Consider the following 23449-nt stretch of genomic DNA (forward strand, 5'->3'; position numbering starts at 1 on the left):
CAGCAATTTTATTTTCAGTTCAGGAAACTGTCAGCAAGACTACTGAGTCTCTCAGGGAAAAACAACCTTCTGCCCCGTTTATTCTCATTAATTATTAATAAATTAACTCACTCCTTTCACCATATCTGCTTTGTCTTCTGTTGTTAAAAAGAAAATAACATCTCCACTCCAGAAGAAGAAACACAGAGAGACTCTTAATATAGGATTTTCTCTATGTTTTCCAGTATGAATGCAAGCTTTTGAAAACATTATTTGATGAACTTTGGAAAAGATTAAAAAGGCACAAATAATCCTTAGAGGAGTATGACTCAGTTCACCCAGTATGTTAACAAAGGTCTAGTTAAGATTACTGCCACTAAAAAACTCATATTTTGTGTCAGTGTGTCCATACAAATATTCCATTGAAATTGGTGACACACTGTCATGAGAACTGTTGAGCTGAAGGCATCAGCACAACGGCACACATGACAATACCTAGGAAGCAGAGGAAGGGATTTAAGATAAGCAAAGCATGCACAACAACAGACACAGACCCCGAGGAGAAGGGAATGACCCCGGCCGGATGACCCAGCCATCAGGACACAAAAGAGGAAGAAGGAAAGACAAAGACAGGGCGGATCACGAGGCACACCTGAAGCTGTCAGCAAAGCGCAACGGAGATCGCCCAGCTGACAGCAATCACATGCCGAAGAAAGAAACCGATTATGGGCGAAGCCCGGGGCACCAGCAGGGGCCCTGCAACCCTTCACCTACCGGCATGGAAGCATGCAGGGCAAAGGGGGGATGACGCAACCCAAAGTGGGGGGGGGGCGCTGACCGGCGCGGGCTATTTAAACCCCGCACCGGCGCGCTCCCTTCACTCTCAGCTTTTTTCTCATCTAGCACTACGCTGAAATAAACCTGAACCTGCTCTTCCCTGAATCAGTGTCTGTGTTTCACTCAGTGGTAGGCAGTGCATGACATAAAGCTGAGAGTCATAAACTCAGCCTCGCCAAGCCCCACCGGACAACAACGAGCCGCGGGAGGAACAGACGGCGAGAAGAACACGAGCGGAGGGCAATGGGGCCGACGCGTCGCGGCCAGGGCGGGCGAGCCGCACGGCGAGAAGCGGAGGAGGACCGACCGAGGCCAGAGGCAACGCGGACCCCAGGAGCCACGGACACCCTCCCGGCCCACCCCGAGCCTCAGCTCCAACCCCAGAGGGAGGCGGAGGCGTCCCGGCCACGGGAGGGAGCAACATACCTCCCGAGACCCGCGGAGACCTCCCCACCCCACATCGCACCCCAGCCACAGGCGTGGAGCTTCAGCCCAACTGCAGCAAGCGCGGTGGAGGACGGAGAGGCAAACCAGCCGATTCACTTCCAAATCGAGGAAGCTGACCAGCGGACGGGAACGCCTGAACCCCACCGGCGGCTCAACCTTGCGGAAACGCTGACAGGTCCGACCACAGCTGTGGCGTGGATCTCGGACCGAGAAACGCAAGCCAGACTCGGGGCCATGGAGGCCCAACTAAGGAACCTCAGGACCATGCTGCAGTCGCTGATGTCCTCCATGCCTCACAACTACGTTCCCGTGCAGGTACACACCCCGATCCAAACCCCGAGCGGGTCTTCGCACTCCCATAGGCCAAATGCTAACCAACAAGCGTCCCAGGTGGACGAAGCCATGGGTCGGGAAGCGAGAAGAGGGGACTCACCGAACACCCGGGCCCCAAAGGACTTCCCCATTTTCTTCGACGGGAACCCCGTGAAACTGTCATTTTTCATCACAAACGCCAGGGAGTTCATGGGGCGGCACGGACACTCCTTTAACTCAGAAGCGGACAAGATCGCAGCCGTGGTGATCAAACTACAAGACAGGGCGGCAGACTGGTACGTCCAAATGTACGAGTCCAACTCCCCCGCCCTCTCTGACTTCCACGCCTTCATCACTGAGATGAAGCACTACTTTGAGGACCCGCTAGCCAAGGAGAGGGTTAAAAGCGCGCTCCAAGGCCTCAAACAGGGCGCACGAACTGTCCCGGACTACGCCCTCGAATTTAAAGCCCTCGCAGGGAAGTTCAACGACTGGTCCGAGACCACCCTGCTAGAAATGTTCAAAAGGGGCCTCAACCGCGAGGTACTCCAATGGACACTCTACTGGGACGACCCGGAGACTCTGCAAGGCTGGATCCACTTCGCGGGGAGAGTGGAACACGCGCACCGCACTTTCCTAATGGCGACGACAGAGGACAAAGGAAACACCAGCCCAAAGGTACCCGCGCCACACTTGGGGCCGGCCGGTCCCACGTATCAAAAGAAGGAGTTTACTCGCGGGCCCTGCGGGAAGTGCGGAAAAATGGGGCACAAAACGGCAGATTGCTTCTCCAACTGAACACTAACTAGCGCTCCCAAACCCGCACTGAAACCGACGCTCAAACCAACCAACCCACTGCCGCCCCCCACCGCCGGATGACCGGAGCCACAGCGACACCGGACGAAGGCTGGGATGCTTACTTGGGGGGGGAGGACACCGAAGGCCCAGACCAGCCGGCGGGAAATGCTCCCCGCCTGCCTTAAAACGCGCCGCGAGGCAGGTGGTGGGACAGGGGCGCGAAACACATAGAGCGACGAAAGCCCCATAATAATGGGGGCAATCAGGCTCTCCGTGGGCAACAGAGCCACCATGGCCGCGGCACTAGTGGACTCGGGGTGCTCCAAGAACCTGATCCACCCCGACATAGTCGCCAAGCTCGACCTACCTTGCCTCCCCCTCCCCACGCCGCTGGCATTCCACCAGCTGGACGGCTCAACAGCGGGAGGGAAACCAGCCACAATGCAGACCGAGCCGGTCACCCTACAAATGGGCACCCACACCGAACGAACATCGTTTGTGGTAACCCACATAGGATGGCCCATCGTAGTCTTGGGGATACCATGGCTCGCAACAAACAACCTGCACATCGACTGGGAGACCCGCACCTTCCGATTCGACGACGGCGAGTACCGGGCGCCAGTTCCGGCGGGCAGGATCAACCCCACAGTGGGACGGGCAGAGGCGGCAGCCCAGGACAACATAGCTACCCCAGAAGACCTATCTGAGCAATACGCTGACTTCTCAGAGGTCTTCGGAGAAGTGGAGGCAGATCAACTACCCCCCCACCGCAAGACGGACTGTAGGATTGACCTGCTTCCCGATGTCCCCTTACCCAGGCCGAAGATTTACTCGATGACCCCGAAGGAGATGACAACCCTCCGGGAGTTAATCGATAAAAACCTGGATAGGGGTTTCATAGAGCCGGCATGCTCACCGGTCGGAGCGCCCGTCTTATTCCGGGAGAAAAAAGACGGCACCCTACGGCTCTGCACTGACTACCGGGGCCTCAATGCAGCATCCCTATCCAATAAATACCCCCTACCCCTCGTGAAGGACATGCTCGCCCACCTGTCCACGGGTAGAGTATTCTCCAAGCTGGACCTTCGCGAGGCGTACTACCGAATCCGAATCAGGAAGGGGGACGAATGGAAAACTGCGTTCAACTGCCCCCTAGGCGCCTTTCAGTACAAAGTGCTGCCATTCGGACTAGCAGGGGCCCCGGGAGTGTTCATGCAGCTCATCAATGAGGTACTGCATGAACACCTGTTCAAAGGAGTCCTGGTCTACATAGATGACGTCCTCATCTACACCCAGACGCACGAGGAACACGTAACCCTAGTCAGACAAGTCCTCGAGAAGCTAAAAAGGGCGAAACTGTATGCCAAACCCTCAAAGTGCGAATTCCATAAAGCACGCCTAGACTACCTGGGGTACCGAATCTCCGGGGAAGGCATAGAAATGGACCCCGCAAAAGTCGAGGCGGTGGTGAATTGGGAATGCCCATGTAACCGGCGCCAACTCTAAAGCTTCCTCGGCTTCGCGAATTTCTACAGGTCATTCGCATGGGGGTTCGCGGAGATAGCCCTCCCCCTAACAGACCTCCTTAAAACTAAAGGAGTGGGGGATACACGGCACGCCAAGAACCCAGGGACAGTACTAAATTGGACTCCCGCGTGTCAAACCGCATTCAACAGGCTGAAAGCGCTGTTCACCACGGAGCCAATCCTCGCGCACCCGGACCCAGAACGGCCGTTTGTGGTCCAAGCCGACGCCTCAGACTTCTCCCTGGGGGCCATACTACTCCAAAAGGACCCCACAGGAATCCTGAAGCCATGCGCCTACCTGTCGAGGAAATTCTCGGAGACGGAAAGGCACTGGCACATGTGGGAGAAGGAAGCATTCGCAGTAAAATCGGCGCTAGAAACATGGAGGCATCTACTGGAAGGAGCCACCCAACCATTCGAGGTCTGGACAGACCACCGGAACCTCGAGGCCCTCCGGACGCCCAGACGCTTCAGCCCGAAACAGGTCAGATGGGCCCAATTCTTCAGCCGCTTTAACTTTCAACTGAAGTTCATGCCGGGCAAAAAGAACTTCCTGGCTGACGCCCTCTCCCGACTGCCCCAAGATGAAGAGCCCGTCCCAGATATGATCGGGACGGTCCTATCCGCCTCCCAGCTGGGGATGGCTGTGACCACCCGGAGCGGCGCTCAGGAGCAGCCCAACCCCACGTCACAACCGACGGCAGGGCAACCAGTGACCAGACGGCGCCACCCGTGACTGCCAGGAGGTATACGCGCGGACCTCACCACCGCCCTCAAAACCGACCCCTGGCTACTAGCAAACCCCGACAAGGTGACGATGGCACAGGACCTAGCATGGGGGAAAGGCAGAATATATGTCCCGGACTCGCAACGCCAGGCGATCTTGCGCAGATCACACGACATCAAGCAAGCGGGACACTTCGGGTTCCTAAAGACCCTGCATCTAACACAACGACAATTCTGGTGGCCCGCGCTGAGACGGGACGTGAAGGCCTATGTAGCGTCCTGCCCGACATGCGCCATGGCCAAACGGGCACCAGGTAAGCCCCCGGGACTGCTACAAACGGTGGCGGAGCCCTCCCGCCCATGGGAGGAAATCTCCATGAATTTTATAGTAGATCTCCCACCCAGCCAGAAGAAAACGACCATTTGGGTGGTGAAAGACTACTTTTCGAAACAGGCCCACTTCATCCCCTGCTCATCAGTCCCGTCCGCCCAGCAACTGGCCAAACTCTTCCTTATACACGTGTACAGGTTACACGGATGTCCTGCACGCGTGGTGACCGACAGGGGCACACAATTCACCTCGAAATTCTGGCGGGCCTTCCTGAAACTGACTGGGACCCAACAAGCCCTATCCACGGCCTGGCATCCCCAGACGGACGGAGCCACAGAGATCCTCAATGCTACCCTGGAACAATTCATACGCTCATACACCAACTACCACCAAGACGACTGGGTCGAACTGCTTCCGTTCGCAGAAGTCGCATACAATAACGCCGTCCACACGAGCACGGGGAAAACCCTGTTCGAAGTAGTCTCTGGGCGCGACTTCGTACCCATACCGGAGCTACCGCAACCCCCGGGACCCCAAGTGGATGCTAGTGACTGGGGACGGAAGATAGCGGAATCGTGGCCAATAATCATGGCAGCGCTGAAGGAAGCACAGGCGGCCTACAAAGAACAGGCCGACAAGCACCGGCGCCAGCAACCGTCGTTCCAGGCAGGGGATATGGTCTACCTATCCACCAAATTCCTGAAATCACCTCAACCCTCGAAGAAACTGGGGCCTAAGTATATCGGGCCGCTTCGAGTGACACAGATAGTGAACCCAGTGGCAGTACGCCTGGACCTGCCACACAATCTACGGAGACTCCACCCGGTATTTCACACCATTCTCCTGAAACCTGCAACCACCTCTCGATGGCACCCAAGCACGCCGCTGCCCTCTCCAGTGATGATCGACGGCCAACAACATTTTGAAGTAAGAGAAATACTCGACTCTCGCCGTCAACGGGGAACGCTACACTACCTAGTAAGGTGGAAACACTTCCCCCACCCAGAATGGGTGGCGGCGCAACACGTCAAGGCGCCAGACATGACCCGGGCATTCCACAGGATGTACCCCGACAAGCCAAAGGGGCGCCAAGCCGAACCGGCCCCTTGAACACCCTTCCTCCCTTGGGCCTCCCCCCTCACCCGCCGCGCCCCCAGGGGAAAGGGCCCCCCAAGCCCGCGACTTGAGTAGACCTCCTCCCCCCCGGGACTCACCCTCCCCCCGCCCCGGGCCCACTAGGGAGAGACGATTGGTCACAAGTGCATCGCCAGGGGGCAAACGCCCAGGATGCACACATGACAAATACGAACTCACAATACAAAAAGATAAGGTTCCTACCTGGAGCTGAAAAGCACCCGACCAGCCACGCCTCTACCCACGATGAACTGAGCACGAACAAGCAGGGTGTGGTCGAGGCATGCGCACTTGGAACACACCCAAAAGATGGACACGAGGTAGAGGGCGGAACAGGGGGAGGGGCGAAAACACTCCGGCGGGAAATTAAAAAAAAAAAAAATTTGACAGCTCTCCCGGGGAAAACCGGAATGCCGGGGGGGGGGCACTATTCGAACGGGGGGCAGTATGTCATGAGTACCGTTGAGCTGAAGGCATCAGCACAATGGCACACATGACAATACCTAGGAAGCAGAGGAAGGGATTTAAGATAAGCAAAGCACGCACAACAACAGACACAGACCCCGAGGAGAAGGGAATGACCCCGGCCGGATGACCCAGCCATCAGGACACAAAAGAGGAAGAAGGAAAGACAAAGACAGGGCGGATCACGAGGCACACCTGAAGCTGTCAGCAAAGCGCAACGGAGATTGCCCAGCTGACAGCAATCACCGGCCGAAGAAAGAAACCGATTATGGGCAAAGCCCGGGGCACCAGCAGGGGCCCTGCAACCCTTCACCTACCGGCATGGAAGCATGCAGGGCAAAGGGGGGATGACGCAACCCAAAGTGGGGGGGGGCGCTGACCGGCGCGGGCTATTTAAACCCCGCACCGGCACGCTCCCTTCACTCTCAGCTTTTTTCTCGTCTAGCACTACGCTGAAATAAACCTGAACCTGCTCTTCCCTGAATCAGTGTCTGTGTTTCACTCAGTGGTAGGCAGCGCATGACACACACACTTATCAAAATGTAAAACATAGCTTTATGCTATGTATGGACAGATAATGTTGGGAAGACAGACAAAAATAAGAATTTACGAACTTGATTTACTGGCTTAAAGTGAATAGTTACAACAATGTCTATGATTTGTCTTCCAGAGAATTAAAATAAGTTTCAAACAAAGATTTTGTTTGGAAAGCATGTATGTGATCTGTAATTATCTCCCTACAACGAAGGAAAAGTTTTTGTTTCTCTTTCATTCCCTCTTTTTTTTTAATAAGAAACTTTATTAAATTTCAGAGTATAAGTAAAACATGTGAATAAAAAGAACTTGAAGAAAGGACGACAAAAGAACAAACTTAAAAGTGCAGAAACAAAAAGGAAGAGAGAGAAATAGAAAATGGAATGACTTCTGACTATCTTCAGTACAGATACAAGCATAAAAATACATTAACCTCTTACTCTACTTTATTTAAAAAAACACACATTATTTCTATATTCGTATACTCTTCCATACCCTCTTAAAAAACAAAAAACCCTAAATATTTTTATTTAAGTTTCCCAATACAAGGATGTGTACTAAGAAAAAAAAAAGAAGAAGAATCTCCCTCATTCTCCATATAATTCTATTCCTAGCAGACACCTACTGTGGAGCTGGGAAATAATCATGTGAAATTATTCATCCCCTAGTCCAGAACTGTATAAGTCAAATAGTAATAGAGTTTCATGTCATTTGCTACCTGGTTATCCCAGGAGGATGACATAGCTCTCTTCATGATTTTTCAGATACTTGTTTCTTGCATTCTTTTCTTTAATCTTTCTACAATATACTTCATTTAATTTGTCCAAAACATGTGAAACTAATTGCTGTAGTTCTTACTATTAGCAGGGAATGGTGCATGTGGCACAGGTAAAACTGAGGCTGGTAACTCAATCTATATTTTCTCCACATTACTAAAAAGCATTATGTGAAAGTCTCAACTGACCAAACTTATGGTGGATAGCCAAGGTATCTCTAGCCCCATTTGGTAATCACTATCACATATGTAAGATTGCTGTTGGAATATAAGAAGAGTAAATGGTAAAAGGCATGAATTAACAAATACAGAGGAAGGGAGGGAGGGAGGGAGGGAGGGAGGGAGGGAGGGAGGGAGGGAGGAAGGAAGGAAGGAAGGAAGGAAGGAAGGAAGGAAGGAAGGAAGGAAGGAAGGAAGGAAGGAAGGAAGGAAGGAAGGAGGAAAGAGAGGGTGGGCTGTGAAACTAAGAGAAAGAGGAGGGAGATCTGATTGAAGGTGGCCTGATTCTGTGGAGTTCATTTGATTAATACATGCAATAAAGTTATAGGTTGAATTATGAATGAGGGATAAAATGTATGCCATAATTATGAATTAGAGTTGTCTAATTAGGTTATTGTAGTATGCATGAAAATTGAAATCCATAAGTTATTGATAGTTGCATGTTATATTCCAGTGGATTGTGATAATCAAAGAAACAGATATGAGAAAAGTTGTATAGCATTCTCAGTGAATTGGATCCAGGAGAAAAATTTGGTGACATAAATTACATAGGAATAAGACAACAGAATACATACAAATTAATTGGGTCATTTAGTGACCTGTAATGAATAAGAATGACAACTGGGTATGTGAGTATGCTGTATGGAAAAGCATTAGAAGATAGACCAAACTCCCAAGAAAATGAATGGAAAATGGATATCAGGGAAGCAGATATAGAAGCTGCTTGGAACAAAATGAAAAGAACTGTGTTACAGAGTACCGAGGAAGGATGTAGAGTTATGCTAATGGAAAATGTAATGAAGGATACTAGTTGGAATGTTTAAGTAAAAGAAATAAATAATGGGACAAATAACTGCAAATAACTGACTGCTGTAAAAAATTGAGAATGAAGAATGCTATACAATATGGATAGAGATAAAAAAGTGTATTGCAAAGACATAGTCAAAGAGAGCAAGGAACAGTTAGATTAATAGAAGCAAAGAAACTGCAGTTCAGTCTTGATGGAAATAAAAGCCCATTAGACATGGGCAAAGATAACTAAAGAAGAGTCCAGCAGATAGAATAGAATCAAAAATAAAAGTAGAAGACATTGGTATAAGAATAAGAGTTATATACTATAGAATTAAAGCAAATTATACAAATGCTAGTATCCAAAAAAATGGTGATGAGGAAGTCATAAAAGCTGTGAAAATGTTGAAAAATACTATAGAGAAGACTCCTGAGAATATTGTGGATAGCCAAAAGAACAAACCAATGGATCATTGAACAAAATCAAACCAGAATTCTCACTTGAGGCACAAATGACCAGGTTTAGATTATCCTTCTTTGGACACATTATGTGAATACCTAGCTCTGTGGAGAATGCTCTAATGCTGGGAAAGTTGGAAGGAAGAGAAGAAGAGGATGACCAGCAGCAAGGTGGATGGACTCAGTTACAATGGCAATGAATGTACCATAGGGGGACTTGAAGGACCAAGTTAGGAACAGATTGTCATGGAGAAAATCTATCTACAGTATGTGGTCACTAGGAGTCAAGAAATGACTTGATGATCATCAAGCACATAATCAATCAATCAATCTGTCAGTCAATAAATTGAAATGTAGATATATGTTAAGAAAAAAAGAAGTTGTACCTTGCATTGCTGTAATGTTTGATCCCTATATAGCATTTTTATGCACCATTGGAAGAGCTGAAGGACCAGGTTAGGGACAGATCATCATGGAGAAAATTGATCTATGTGGTTGCTATGAGTCAACAATGACTTGATGACATATAATCAATCAATCAATCAATCAATCAATCAATCAATCAAAATAGTATAGACATGAAAACAGATTTTTGCACCCTATAAAGTGGGTAATTAGTCCCCAAAACAATAATCATTTTGCTGAGATTTGGTAATCTTTGCATAATGTACTGTATATAAATAAATAAATTTTGGTTATTTTAACAATAAATAGACAAATGAAGTCTTCTAAAAATGCTCATCTAAAATAATTTGACATATAAAACTGAATGCCTTTGGAATTTTTCATTATCCTAAATTTTAAGGCACATCTAATTTTAAAGATAGCAGTAATATATTTTTATTTATACTTTATCTTCATATTCTTTGTGATTAATTAAGACCACTATGAATTTTCTCTTTAGGTTGAAGGGGAAGAGGTAGCAGCAGGATGTACATCTTAATACACACAGTGCTGAACAGAAATACAGCTTTACCTTGAGTTTTTCAAGGTGATCCTGCAGCGAGTCAATGAGCAAATCCCCAACTGGCTGCCAAGACCCTTTGACAGTTTCTGCCTGATGCAGTTTTAGATCCAAATCATCCATCGCCTCATGGAGCTCTTGTAGTCTTTCAAGGGCCTCATCTATCTTTTTTTGCCAGTCAGCAGATTGTAGATTCAGTTTATCCCATTCTGTTTTAACCTCCTCTGCCTGCCTTTTTAGGAGTCGAGTCACATTCTGGGCTCTTTCACCTGGAGACAGCTCTAAAAGTGAAACACATAGCCAACATAAATAAAGTTTAAGAACAAAACCTCAAAATTCCTTTACCATTAACAGGTAAAAATATACAAATGCTATATCCATGGTGCTGGCTCAAATTGGGTGGTATCACTGGGTTGTATCCCTGGTGTTGATTCAACTCAAGCTGTATCACTCACTTTTCAAGCATCCATTTCCATATGCTGTTGAAACAATATTGGATTAGAATATGCAAAATCAGTACTGGGATTGGAAATATAAACTTGCTTTAAATTTAAATATTGGTATTTTATTCCTTACCATTCTAGAAATTCTGTATCCCAAGGAATAAGGAATTAGAATAATGATCAATAAATTAGTTTAAACATAATAATTATGGCCAACATTGCTACTCTCATAAATCTGCAAATTGATTCTGTGTATTTTCCTTATTCTTATCATACTAAACTTGCAAATATGTAGAGAGATCCAATAAGAATGCATGGATTTTTAGTCACTGCTGCTGCTGCTTCTGGAATATTATTACTGCACTCTAGCAATTACCTCTAGGCTCCTGGTAAAATTTCTCCAGTCCTTCCAGAGGCTGTTCAGATACGAACATTCGGGCTGTTTCAAGTGCATTCAAGATTACAGGCTCTTTCGTTTTTAGTTCCCTCTTAAAGGCCTACGAAATGAAACAATACAAATGTAAGTTGACATTTAAGTTGCTTTTGTATCCAGATTGTACATTTTTCTCACGTCACTGAATGAAGAAACAAAGAAAGGTGAAACATCTTCATATTCTTTTTACTAAATAGAAAAGTAAATCAATAAATACCAAAATGGTTTTCTATTCTATAGCTCACTGTACGTATATTGTATATTGTGCAAATGGGAAGTTCCTGGGCTGAATATACTTGCTATTAAATTGTACCGTTTCTGTGATGAATACCAGACCTCATAAAATTTTGGAATCATGTTGGAAAGGATAGGGACTTAATTGGTGTTATGTTGAACAGTGCTGGCAGCTAATGTTGCCCAGAAGGCAAAAGATTTCCTAGAATGTAAGATGAGATTCACAGTTCCATTGCAATAACGTAATTGCTGATGATTTTGTCACAAAGGATAACTCAGAGCAGTTATGTTAATATGTCAATACATTGCTATACATAGCAGGATTCACGTTACACTTTTAGTGTGTTTGAGAGGGTGGTTCACCAGGCTCCAACTAAGCAAACTTGGTTTTGATTAGGGTGGATGGGAACTGCATGGCAGGTCTGTTGGCTAGACTGGTAAGTTAAAAAGAAAACCCTGAAGGGGCCAGTGGCAAACCATTTCTGATTCCCAGCCAAGAAACTGAATGCATGTGGATACCAGAAGTTACCTTTTTATTATTCCAAGTTTTTTTTCCACAAGTGTCACTACTAAGGAAAGAATTCTGTCTCCTAAAGCTATGGCTTTTATTTCATTTTTATAAGTGAAGAACTTATGAACATTTTCCTGTTACATTCATTCTGTTATTTTCAGCTCATTTACCTAACCTATCAAATGTTATATCTCTTCTAAGATATTAACTCTTGGTTACCTGCAAATTGGATATGCATTCTTCTACCTCTTCATCTTTAAACAAATGTTGAAAATCCAAGTCATTAATAAACAGGTGGAAAATAGAAAGCCCAGGGCTGAAATTTTGGGTGGTCCATTGGACATCTCACACCAGCTTGATGGGGTACCACTGATGAACATTATTTGAGTATAGTTTTTGAGCCATCTATGTATCCATTTGTCATGCCAACCAGCTAATATTTAATTAGCTTATTTATTAGAATATCTTGGGATATTTCACCAAAATGCTTTAGTGAAGTCAAATACATTATATCATAATACAGCATTCCCATATGAAGGATCTATAATCAAAAGTGAGGTAAGTTAGTCTGGGACGATTTATTTGTGACAAATCTAGCTGATTTCTATCAAGCTCTTCAGTTGTTCAGTCATTGGGACCTGATTGAAAACATTTGCCAGCATTGTCAGTAACTGATTCTTTGAGTTCTTGTAAGCTCATGCTTGTGTTATTAGTATACTGTTTAGCCACCTTGTCTTCTGTCAGCTTTTTGATTGCATTCCATTTTTCAAAGCATCAGAGTGTTCTCCAAAGATTCTTGTTCCTACATTATGTAGACAAGATATTTAAGCTTTAGCTTTATTATCAGTGCTTCCTGTGAGCTATCTGATTTTACTTCATTAGTACTGAATGATTTGTTCCTGGTGTCAAAAGTGCTTTCAACAATTTTATCCAAGATCAGAGTTCAAAAGCATCAATTTTTCAGCATTTAGCCATTCTGGTGGTCCAGCTTTTACAGCCAAATGCAAAAACTGGGAAGATTATGGTCTTGACAGCATGAAAACTGTAATATGTCTATGGCCTTTAAATGTTTAGATTTGTCATAGCCTTTCTCCCAAGAAACAGACAGTGCTTTATTTAAGTTTGCAGTCACAATCACTTTGGATTTTTGAACCCAGAAAGATAAAATAAAATGTGTTATTACTTCCATTGTTTTTATACATATTTGTACTGGTTTGGCACAATCAACTGACATAATTTTAGAGGTTTTTTTTTTTAATTTTAATAACCCTAAATTTAAATTCAGTCTTTGCTTAAAATAGCAAGTTGAATAGGTTCTTAATTGACAAAATATGATAATATGTCTTAGAAAACTAAGAAATATTGTTTTACTAGTAACATTTTAAAAAGTCCAACATATTATCAAGGTGCAGATCCTAACTGGGTGGTCAGCTCAAACATGTCGTCTATTGAATATTGAAAAACAGTCTTAGGAAGCAGGCAAGATGTGGGAAACAGAGAGAAGGCAAACATGTAGAGCAAGTGTTGCATCTATTTTGAAAACCATTATTCCAAAACACAGATTTTATATTTCTTTGTGGTCCAGGTTCAATCTATGTATCTTGGACTTAGGCAAACTAATTGATTCTGCCATCTCTGCTTCTGGGCTTTACCCACAGTCAGCCAACTTGCTAATCTCAGACAAATTCTTCAACCACTCCAGGACATCTCACGTTTTGTGGGGAGATAGTTGAGCGCAGATCTTCACATGGTCCAACCCAGGGCACCATCTTATGACTTCATCTCATAGGTGTTATTTATCACTGAGATCCTTAGCTACTTATCTAACAATTTAAATCTCCTTAGTTTTATGAAACCTTATCTCATCCCCTTTACTGACTTACATATATTAAACAAAGAGGATAACTCATAATCATGCTTTTACCTGACTCTTATACTTTATATTTGAAGGAAATATAAAAAGTACACAAAGATTCAAGCAAATATACTATGGAATCCACATCATCATCACATAACAATACAAATTCATTTTTTTAAAATATGGAATCTTGCTGAGATTGTACTGTATATTGTTGGCTTAATTATTTTGCTTACTTTCTTTAATTTCACTTGGAATTTTGCAGAAAAGAGTTCATGATCTCAACTATAATCAGCATCAGATCCTGTTTTTGTTGGTAGCAAAGTATGTAGACAATTTGGTTTTGTCTGTCCAGCAATGTCCATGCATACAATTATATCTTAGACTGTTGAAAATTTTATTTGCTAAAAACATCAAATTATCTTGCCAGGAGTATTTTAGTGGGTCATGTAGTTTCATGTAACAAAAGCCATAGTTATCCATTATTCCTTATGTTGTTTTGCTTTCAACTTTAGCATTCCAAATGTTTATTTTTTATACAAAACATACATGGATGAGACAAGAGAACCTGGAATTGATGGAATGCTACTACAATAGTAGGCCTAATGAGAGGGGATATATGAAATGTATGAGGGATGGACAGAAGACCTGAATCCATACTAACTGAGAAACAGCTAGTTTCCCAAAGCTAGTGAAGAGGAAGCTGTTCTCACAACTTGAGATAGACTGACCACATATTATATCCCAGACTCAAGAAGACCCAGAAGAACAACCAGAGGTGCAGCCAACACCTGAAGTTGGAACGTCACTGCCACCGTCTCCATTACAGAACACAGCAGCTGATATGAGGCAAAAGATCATGGGTAAACTAGCTACAGTCAACTCTCAAGACTGATTACCAAGGATCAGTGGAGAAGTAACATTAGATCAAATGCTAGAAGATGCCAACAAAGCCCTCATGACAATCCCTACTACCACCATAACCGGTTCAAACCGGTGAACTAGTACATGCTACAGCTGCTGTAATCCTGGGGATGCTTAGCTATGTGATCAAGAAGAACAGCAGAACATACGCACCCACCCCGGAAAATAAGGTTGGAGGCTAAGATGAAAGCAACCCAGGGAGAAGTTAGTGAGCTGGTGGAACTACAGAAGGGTGTGGAGATTAAGGATAAGACTTGGCTACCTAAAAATATACAAGGACCTGACTCCATCTGAAGCCCTAGAGACTGCTAAGCAAAGCTCACAGCACTGGCTAACAGGCTAAGGAGATACACTAGAGAAGCAGAGGCCAAGAAGATAAATGCCCTGTTCACCAAAGAACCATCCAAGGTGTACTCCCAACTGCAGTGCAACAACACAGTAACAGCAGAGCCACCAATAGCAGAAACTAAACAGTACAGGAAGAACATATGGGAGAAAGAGAAGATGCATAACACCAGTGCAAAGTGGCTGCAGGACATGAGAGCAGATCACAGAAATCTCCCAGAGCAGGAACCAGTCACCATCACAGTAGCAGACTTCCAACAGCGGGTCAAGAACTTGAAGAGCTGGACAGCACCTGGCCCAGACATAATCCATACCTACTGGCTAAAGAAACTAACAGCAGTGCATGAATGCCTAGCAACACAGATGAACCAGCTGCTAGCAGCAGGCTCCCACCCAGACTGGCTAACACAAGGTAGGACAGTGCTGATCATGAAAGACCCCAACAAGGGAACAACACCATCCAACCACCAGCCAATAACCTGCCTCCCCACAACAAAGTCCTATCAGGCATCATAGCCGTCAAGCTCCAGTACCATATAGGCCAGTACATAAGCACAGCTCAGAAGGCACTGGGAACAACACTAGAGGCTCCAAACACCAGCTGCTGATAGATAGAGCAGTCACTCAAGACTCAAGGTCTAGACAAACCAATCTGAGCACAGACTGAATTGACTACAGGAAAACCTATGACTCAATGCCACATACATGGATCTGTGAATGCCTGGCACTATACAAAGTCAACAGTACACCAGGACCTTCCTCAAGAACTCAGTGGGACTGTGCAAGACAACACTGGAAGTCAACTCAAAGCAGCTCGCACAAGTGACCATCAAGTGTGGCATATACTAAGGTGATGCACTGTCTCCACTGCTGTTCTGCTTGAACCCCCTCAGCCAGATTCTCACGAGAACTGGATACATATACAAGTTCAAGAGTGGAACTACCATCAGCCACCTTCTCTACATGGATGACATCAAGCTGTATGCTAAGAGTGAATGAGACATCAACTCACTGATCCACCTGACATGGATCTACAGTGAGGACATTGGGATGTCATTTGGACTAGAGACGTGTGGCTGGATGGTAGTAAAGAGAGGGAAGGTAGTTAAAACTGATGGGATGGAACTACCAGCAGGCCACATAGCAGACATACAGACCAGCTACAAGTATCTTGGTATCCCATAGACACATGGGAACCATGATGAGGAAACAAGGAAGACAGCAACTTCCAAGTACCACCAAAGGATAAGACAGGTCCTGAAGAGCCAGCTCAATGGGAAGAACAAGATCCACGCCCTCAACATGTATGCCCTGCCAGTCATCAGATACCCTGCTGGTATAGTGAGCTGGCCAAAGGAGGACATGGAGTCTGCTGATGTGAAGACCTGGAACCTCCTCACAATGTACGGAGGCTTCCACTCCAGGTCCAACACCCAGAGACTGTACACCAGTCGGAAAGAGGGCATGTGGGGTCTGGTGAGTGTCAAAGTCACTGTCCTGGATAAGACCAAGAGCATCCAGGAGTACATCAGTAATATGACACCTAAAGATGAGCTGTTGAGAGAATGCCTGAGTCATCAGCAGACATGGAAGGAAGATCAAGCAGCGGAAGTGCCGTGGCAAGACAAGACCCTGCATGGGATGCATCAACAGATAGCTGTGGTGGCTGCCATTGGGAAATCCTACCAATGGCTGGAAAGGGTGTGAATATAAGACAGCAATGAGCCACTGATCATAGCAGCACAAGAACGGGCACTAAGCACCAGATCCATAGTAGCAGGGGTCTACCACACTAGACAGGACCCAAGCTGGACACTGTGCAGAGAGGCCTCAGAGACAGTTCAACACATAGTGGCAGGGTAGAAGATGCAGGCAGGAACAGCATACACTGAACGGCACAACCAAGTAGCTGGCATTATGTACAGGGACATCTGTACAGCGTATGGGCTAGATCCTCCCAAGTCCAGATGGAAGATTCCACAGAAGGTCATGGAGAATGACAGGGCTAAGATCCTGTGGGACTTCCAGATCCAGACAGACAGGCAGGTACTGGCCAATCAACCAGACATTGTGGTAGTAGACAAGAACCAGAAAACAGCAGTGGTAATAGATGTAGCAGTGCCAAATGACAGTACCTCAGGAAGGAAGCGTATGAGAAGCTGTAGAAGTACCAGGGGCTGAAGGAAGAACTAGAGAGGATGTGGAAAGTAAAGGTCAAAGTGGTCCCAGTGGTGGTAGTGGCACCTGGGGCTGTGACTCCCAAGCTGGGAGAGTGGCTCCAACAGAACCCAGGAACAACATCAGAGATCTCTGTCCAAAATGGTGCAGTGCTAGGAACAGCTAAGATACTGAAGAGAACCCTCAAACTCCCAGGCCTCTCGTATAGGACCTGAGGTTAAAGAAGGCACACACCACCCATAGGGGTGAGAAGGTTTTTTTTTTTTTTTTAGTGTTATATTAGTGAGGCAAATTGGCAGATTTATTCAACTTCTGTTTCTTTTCTATCTGTGGTTGAAGCACAGATTTGGATCAATGTAATACTGAAATATAACCTTTTCCAGGGCATCATGTTTAGCTTAATTCCTTGTGTATGACCAGCCAATAATGAGTAACCTTCTGGGAACATGTATATCCAATGATACAGCTCATAGCATCCTTATGATACACAAGCTAATTCACCACCAGAGTTCATGAAGGGTAACAATATCACATTGTTTCATATATTTATATATGAAATTATTTCTGATATGCTGCCAAGTATTAAGTTTCTAAGACATTAATGTTAGACTGATCTGTTCCGTAGTTCTTGGATCTTCCATTTTTGAGTTTTTGAATATAAAGACCACATTTACACTCTTCTAGTCTTCTGGTACTTCATTTGTTCTCTAAGATTACTCCAAGGCTATATCATCATCAAGTTTCTTAAGTGTCTAGGATATAATTTATGCGGACGTGGAAATTTAAATTCATTCAAACTACATAAATATTCTTTGACCATGTTTTCATTAATCAATCTCAAGATTCAGTCAGACTGTGCATTCTGTTCTTAACAGGAGAAGGAGGAGCCCAAAATCTAAGCCGAATAACTATTCTTCGTTACCTGCTAGGGTTTTGCTACTTGAATTCAGCAACTGGAATACCTATTCTTTTATTTCTTTCTATTGTTATTGTGGAAGTTATTAAACAAATTACTTTTGTTCTTTATATTTTTTATCAAATATTCTCAATAGTAGCTTTCATGATTCTCAGAAGGGTTACACTGTGTACTCTTTCTTCCTTGTTTTCAGATCTTTAGTGAAGTCATTTTGTCTTTTTTCTTGTCCTATTTTGTTTCTTTGTTTATAATTTTACTATTCATCTTAAACACATTTCATCATTAGCTTCCAGTTATCAAATCCTTATCACTGCTGTGAATGTATTCAAAAGTGGTTTCACGTAATCCAAAATATGTGTAATTTTCCTTTAAAAAAACAACACTAGAATGACACTTTTCTCCAATATTCCTGCTATTTACACTTCCTTGACTAAGTCTTCCCTAGTGGCTAGGATCAAGTCAAGGATAATTGATCCTCTTGTACCTTCTTTCATCTTCTGGAGGAGAACATTGTCAGAAATCTCTGGAAGGATCCTTCTTGACAGAATTTTTTCCCAACATATGTTAGTTCGTCAACATCACTTCCTTATGCCTTTTTGAAAAATCTTTAGTTTGCCTCTGTAAAGCATGTTCCTCTGGATTAGTTGGGTAATAGTATTGCTTTTATTTGCTCCCCCACATATTTTAACCCACAGCACTCCACAGCATCAAGATCATTAACATATTTTTATATACAGTACAACCTTTTGCATTGCATCTGGTTCTCTAGACCATTTTTTATCTTTGAATTTCCTATATTCCAGTCATAAAGTCATTCCTATAGAGGGAACTCATTAAATTCCCTCTATGAACTCCACCGTGAAGCTTCCATGTGTTCTCCCTCTTTTGAGCCTGATAATCTTTTGCTAGAGGTAATAAAATAGAGTCGTAAGTTTCACTTCAGCATCTCACTCTTATCTGAACAAATGAACTCTATCAAACAAGGCAGTATAACTAATTAAATACAGGGCAGATATGGATTACTATAGCCATTTTGGATATATAAATCAAAATATTGTCGAATTCCATAGTGTGTGATTAATCAGTCTTATTTTCTCTTATGCTAAACTGAATGTATGCAAAATGAATATAAAACTGCCTATTTTACTGTACTTTTCAATATTCACAAGAATTATAAGCAATATTATAAGTCATACTAATTTATGTCAGATAAGAACCCAAATATCTACACAAAATAAGTTTCTCCATAGAGAAAGAAGTAGTTTCAGAAGCAGGAAATCCTGGAAATTGCTACTGAGACTGTTTTGGTACAAGAAATGAAAATAAATATAGTTTAATAATTCGTACAGTAATGAGTGTTGGATTGGGGTTGTGGATACACAGCGTCATGTGCAATATAGCTGCAAGAGTCATTTGATAACCTTGGACTATACAGCAGCCTAATCTATTCCCAACATTCTGTGAGAATAAAACTGAAATAACTCTTCTTGAGAAGCCTAAGCTGATTTCTGAAGGATCTGATATTTTAGCACTATTACCATGCATGACAATAAAAAAATGTTTAGTTTTAATGGGATTTTATTAGAATTTTATTGTAGATTTATTTGAATTTTATTGTATATTTATTCTGTATTGTAAACCGCCCAGAGTCCCTCCGGTCGGAGAAGATGGGCGGTGACAAATTTGATAGATAAAATAATAAATAAATAATAAAAATATCTCTATAGGGTAGCACACAGACTGTTTTGGTCAGAAAAAGTACCAGAAAGAGGAGGAGGAACCATGTAAAGTACCAATAAATCATCTGTCAAAGGCAATTTTAAAGTAGGTCTTTTTTGCACCAAGGGGCTCTCTAAAAAATAGACAGGATAACCTAAATATCAGAATTGACTTTTGTTCTTTTTCTTCCAAACTGCCTCTAACAAGACAAGTTTTATATTCTGTTACAATGCTACTGCATGCGGAAAAGGTGTCTAAAAGTATCCATCTGGAGACTAGCTTTAATAGTTAACTGGAACAGAAATTGTAACCAAAGAACATGGGTCTTTGTGGGAGGGACAGAAATGAGAAACATGTTCAAAACTGTTAAGAAGTCAGAAATAAGTCTTTACAATTGCTTCTGAAATCACCCATTTCACAGTATGTTTTTATCCTCAGAAGCTTTATAAAGCCAACTGCCACATGCTTCAATAACTCAACTCTCAACACATTTTACAACGTTAGTCAATACAAGACACAACTAACACCTAGATAGCCTTTGCCAAATACAACTAATAAATGCATGACTCACCACAGCTGCCATCTTTCAATTAAATTACAGCTAAGGCTAAAGTAACACTCTTAGTGTGTGCCTAGGTACTGAATGGTAGACCAATACCGTTGATACGAACTCCTGGAGTTGGTTTGATGGGAAGGTCCAGAATTCTGCACAATTTTAGTGCCCCTAAAATTCATCTTACCAGGTAGTAAGAAGCATACCAAGATAAATGTTATAAAAGCCATCAAGTGATTCACACCCCATCCATCCAGTTTCCACATGAGTCATACAAAAGTGGTGTAGAAGTCTAAGTATCTTATCCAAGCTGAAAGTCAAATTAAAGTGAGCCCAGATAGTATCAAATAAATTGCAAGTGCAGCTCTGAGGCCACTGCTTTTTCAATCATTTTCCCTAGAAATTGTTTGAGTTGACCTATAACCACACAGCTGTTCCAGGTCTGCCTCCTTTAGATAGAATGGGGTTGGGAAATCGCAAGAGAGATTTATTACATCTATTAACCTAACCATGTGGTCAGTTCCACCTTGACAAGTTTTATCAGCTCGGGAGGGAGGAACAAGGTTTAAATAATGAATAACTCATCTCTTCACTTAGCTAGTCCACAAGATATATAACAAGTTACATGGCTGCCAAATGTACATTTCAATGATCTGCCCTAACACTGGCATCTACACTATAGCAGATCTGAATAACACTATCCAAAATGACTCTCATTTCTCGCCCACTTTTTCAATGCAGATGCAATAAAGTCAATGATGTAAGCAGTCATTGCTATCTGGACTGCCATGAAGTAGGCCTTCAGACAAGCATAATTTGATCTTAACTGGCATTCCAGCTGTGGTCTCAGCCCCTTCCTCACTCTTGGCTTCCTAATAAACCAAGGAATGGGTTTGGCTCTACAAGAGGAAGAGTGCTTAGGAGCAATTGTGTCAATTACCTGTGCCATCTCTGTATTCCAGATTGTCATAGCAATAACAGTATGTATGTATGTATGTATGTATGTATGTATGTATGTATTTATCTAATTTATCCCCTCCCATCTCCTCCCGTCGGAGGCCTCTGGGCGGTTTACAAGTGATTAAAACCATCAGAATAATACTAAAAATAAAATACTATAAAAATACTATAAAAAAAATTAAAAATAAAGAAAAAATCCAAGTGATGAAACATCTAAAACAGTCCAAGTGTGGGAGGAGTGGTCTATAACAACCATCCCCATGTAACTCTATTCCCCTCTCCACCCCAAGCGATAACAGTATTGCCATCAAAAATTTTAAGAAATTCCCCAAATTAGGAAATTTGATTTAGAAAATCAACTGGATCGATCAAGAGCCTGTATTAGATCATTTCAACCAGTTTTCAAAACCTGCACTGGTTTTTAGGGCCAATCTGACCAGTGACTAATCTTTGCATAACAACGTCACATAGAACTGATCCACTCTCAAGTAATCATATCTATAGAAACAGAATGCCAAAATCCATTGCATATGTGATACAGTATCAAGTTTATAGATAAACTGCCAAGTCCCCTTTTTGGGAGAGATGGGTGGTGATAGAAATTTGAAAAATAAATAAAAATAAATAAAATAAATAATGGTAGACATGAATCTGAGTCCATCTTGGCAATACAACTATAGACTTTGAAATCCCATAGGAAACATAATAATACCTCCTCCAAATGCATTCCAACCTCGCAAGCTGCAGTGTTGCCAAAATGAAGAAACGCATGTTATGATGCCTTGACACAAATTCTAAAATGTACTTGTGTCCAACTTCAGATGGAGGTATGTAAACCATGGCAATTGTGTTACAAAGTCATATGCATTTTGTCATTTGCCCTCCAGTTACCTCCACTGCAGTTCACCATATATTTTTATCAGGCTCAAAAAACTGGTCATATTAAGATGTATATTTCTTTACATCTATTGCACCAAGTATAATTAAACATAAAGAGTTGAAAACTACTAGCTGATTTTCTTGGAGATTTGATTATAAACAATCCCTGGGAAATTCAGATAACTGTTTTTCAAATTTTATGTTTATTCCTAATACTGAGTTTAGCATTAGTTTACAGTATTCCCCACTCTCCAAATCATAACAATACACTCACAATCTCCTGCCAGAATTTTTTTTAAAAAATCATACCCTATGGGTATCATTCTGCTTTTGTACAGTGGGAAGATCACCACCAATGGGTGCCTGTCGCTTTAGCTCATCTTCTTTCAGCTGCAGCCATGCCAGAAGCTCCTGAAGAGAAAGGTGCAGACGTCTCCACTGATCAGAACTGGCTTCTAGATGAGACCTGAAAAACAGGTTAAGTCTCTGTGTTACAAATATCACCAAAGCAATATCCACCCTGATTCATATATGCAAAATAAAGATACTGCGAAAAAGATGATTTCCAGTAAAACAGTAGCATGGCACAATGGGAGATGTTTACTATTTCTTTCCTCAGTTTTAATCTATTTCTCTGAACTGGTCTGAAAATTTCATAAAGGTTAAACTGTAAGTTATATAGTAGATTTTCCTCCCCCACTTCCTCCCCCTTTTATACTTCTCCTCCCAGAAGTCACAAAGTAGTGAGTACAAAAGTTTTTAAAAAGTAATGAGTAGGAGCACAAAGTACAAAAAAATTAATATAAAAATCTATAAAATTTATCAACTCCATCCCCATTAAAATCAACATAAACTAGCTTAAAACAGCTGTAGGTTGCCCAATAGTCTTAGGTACATGTCAAATGTTGCAAGCATAGGAGCTAAGCTCACCTCACTTGTGGGGGTAAGATTTTCTGTTATTTTTAAGGGGTGAGACTTTCATCCAAAATCTCCTCTAAAATTCAAAGGATCTTAAAGTAAATCACTACTGCGAACCTGTCTTCAAAGCCAAACGACTACATTCAAAAGTTCAGCTTTTCAGCCTCTGAGCAATGTACCTTTTGTGGCTCTCTTTCAAAACGGAGAGCTTGAGTTCTATAAACAGAAGTTGAGGAGGCAAAATATAATGTTCAAAAGTGGTGGATGGGAAGAAAGTAGATCA

The 23449-nt window shown here is 43.2% G+C and overlaps 1 protein-coding gene across 4 annotated transcripts in view; it reads right to left on the reverse strand.

Annotated features, from left to right (window-relative positions):
- The window catches only part of DMD (dystrophin), an 895878-nt gene that overhangs the window by 128963 nt on the left and 743466 nt on the right, over positions 1 to 23449 (reverse strand). For all 4 annotated transcript variants that reach the window (XR_010068066.1, XM_063305215.1, XM_063305211.1 and 1 more), the window contains 3 exons: positions 22558 to 22714; positions 11115 to 11235; positions 10308 to 10576 (listed from right to left, as the gene is read on the reverse strand). Coding sequence is in view for 3 of the 4 variants with exons in the window: in XM_063305215.1 (XP_063161285.1) it covers positions 10308 to 10576; positions 11115 to 11235; positions 22558 to 22714 (547 nt within the window). In the remaining variant the exon portion in view is untranslated. The remainder of the gene's footprint in view (positions 1 to 10307; positions 10577 to 11114; positions 11236 to 22557; positions 22715 to 23449) is intronic.

This window comes from Candoia aspera, chromosome 5 (genome assembly GCF_035149785.1).
Source record: "Candoia aspera isolate rCanAsp1 chromosome 5, rCanAsp1.hap2, whole genome shotgun sequence".
Lineage (NCBI taxonomy): Eukaryota > Metazoa > Chordata > Lepidosauria > Squamata > Boidae > Candoia > Candoia aspera.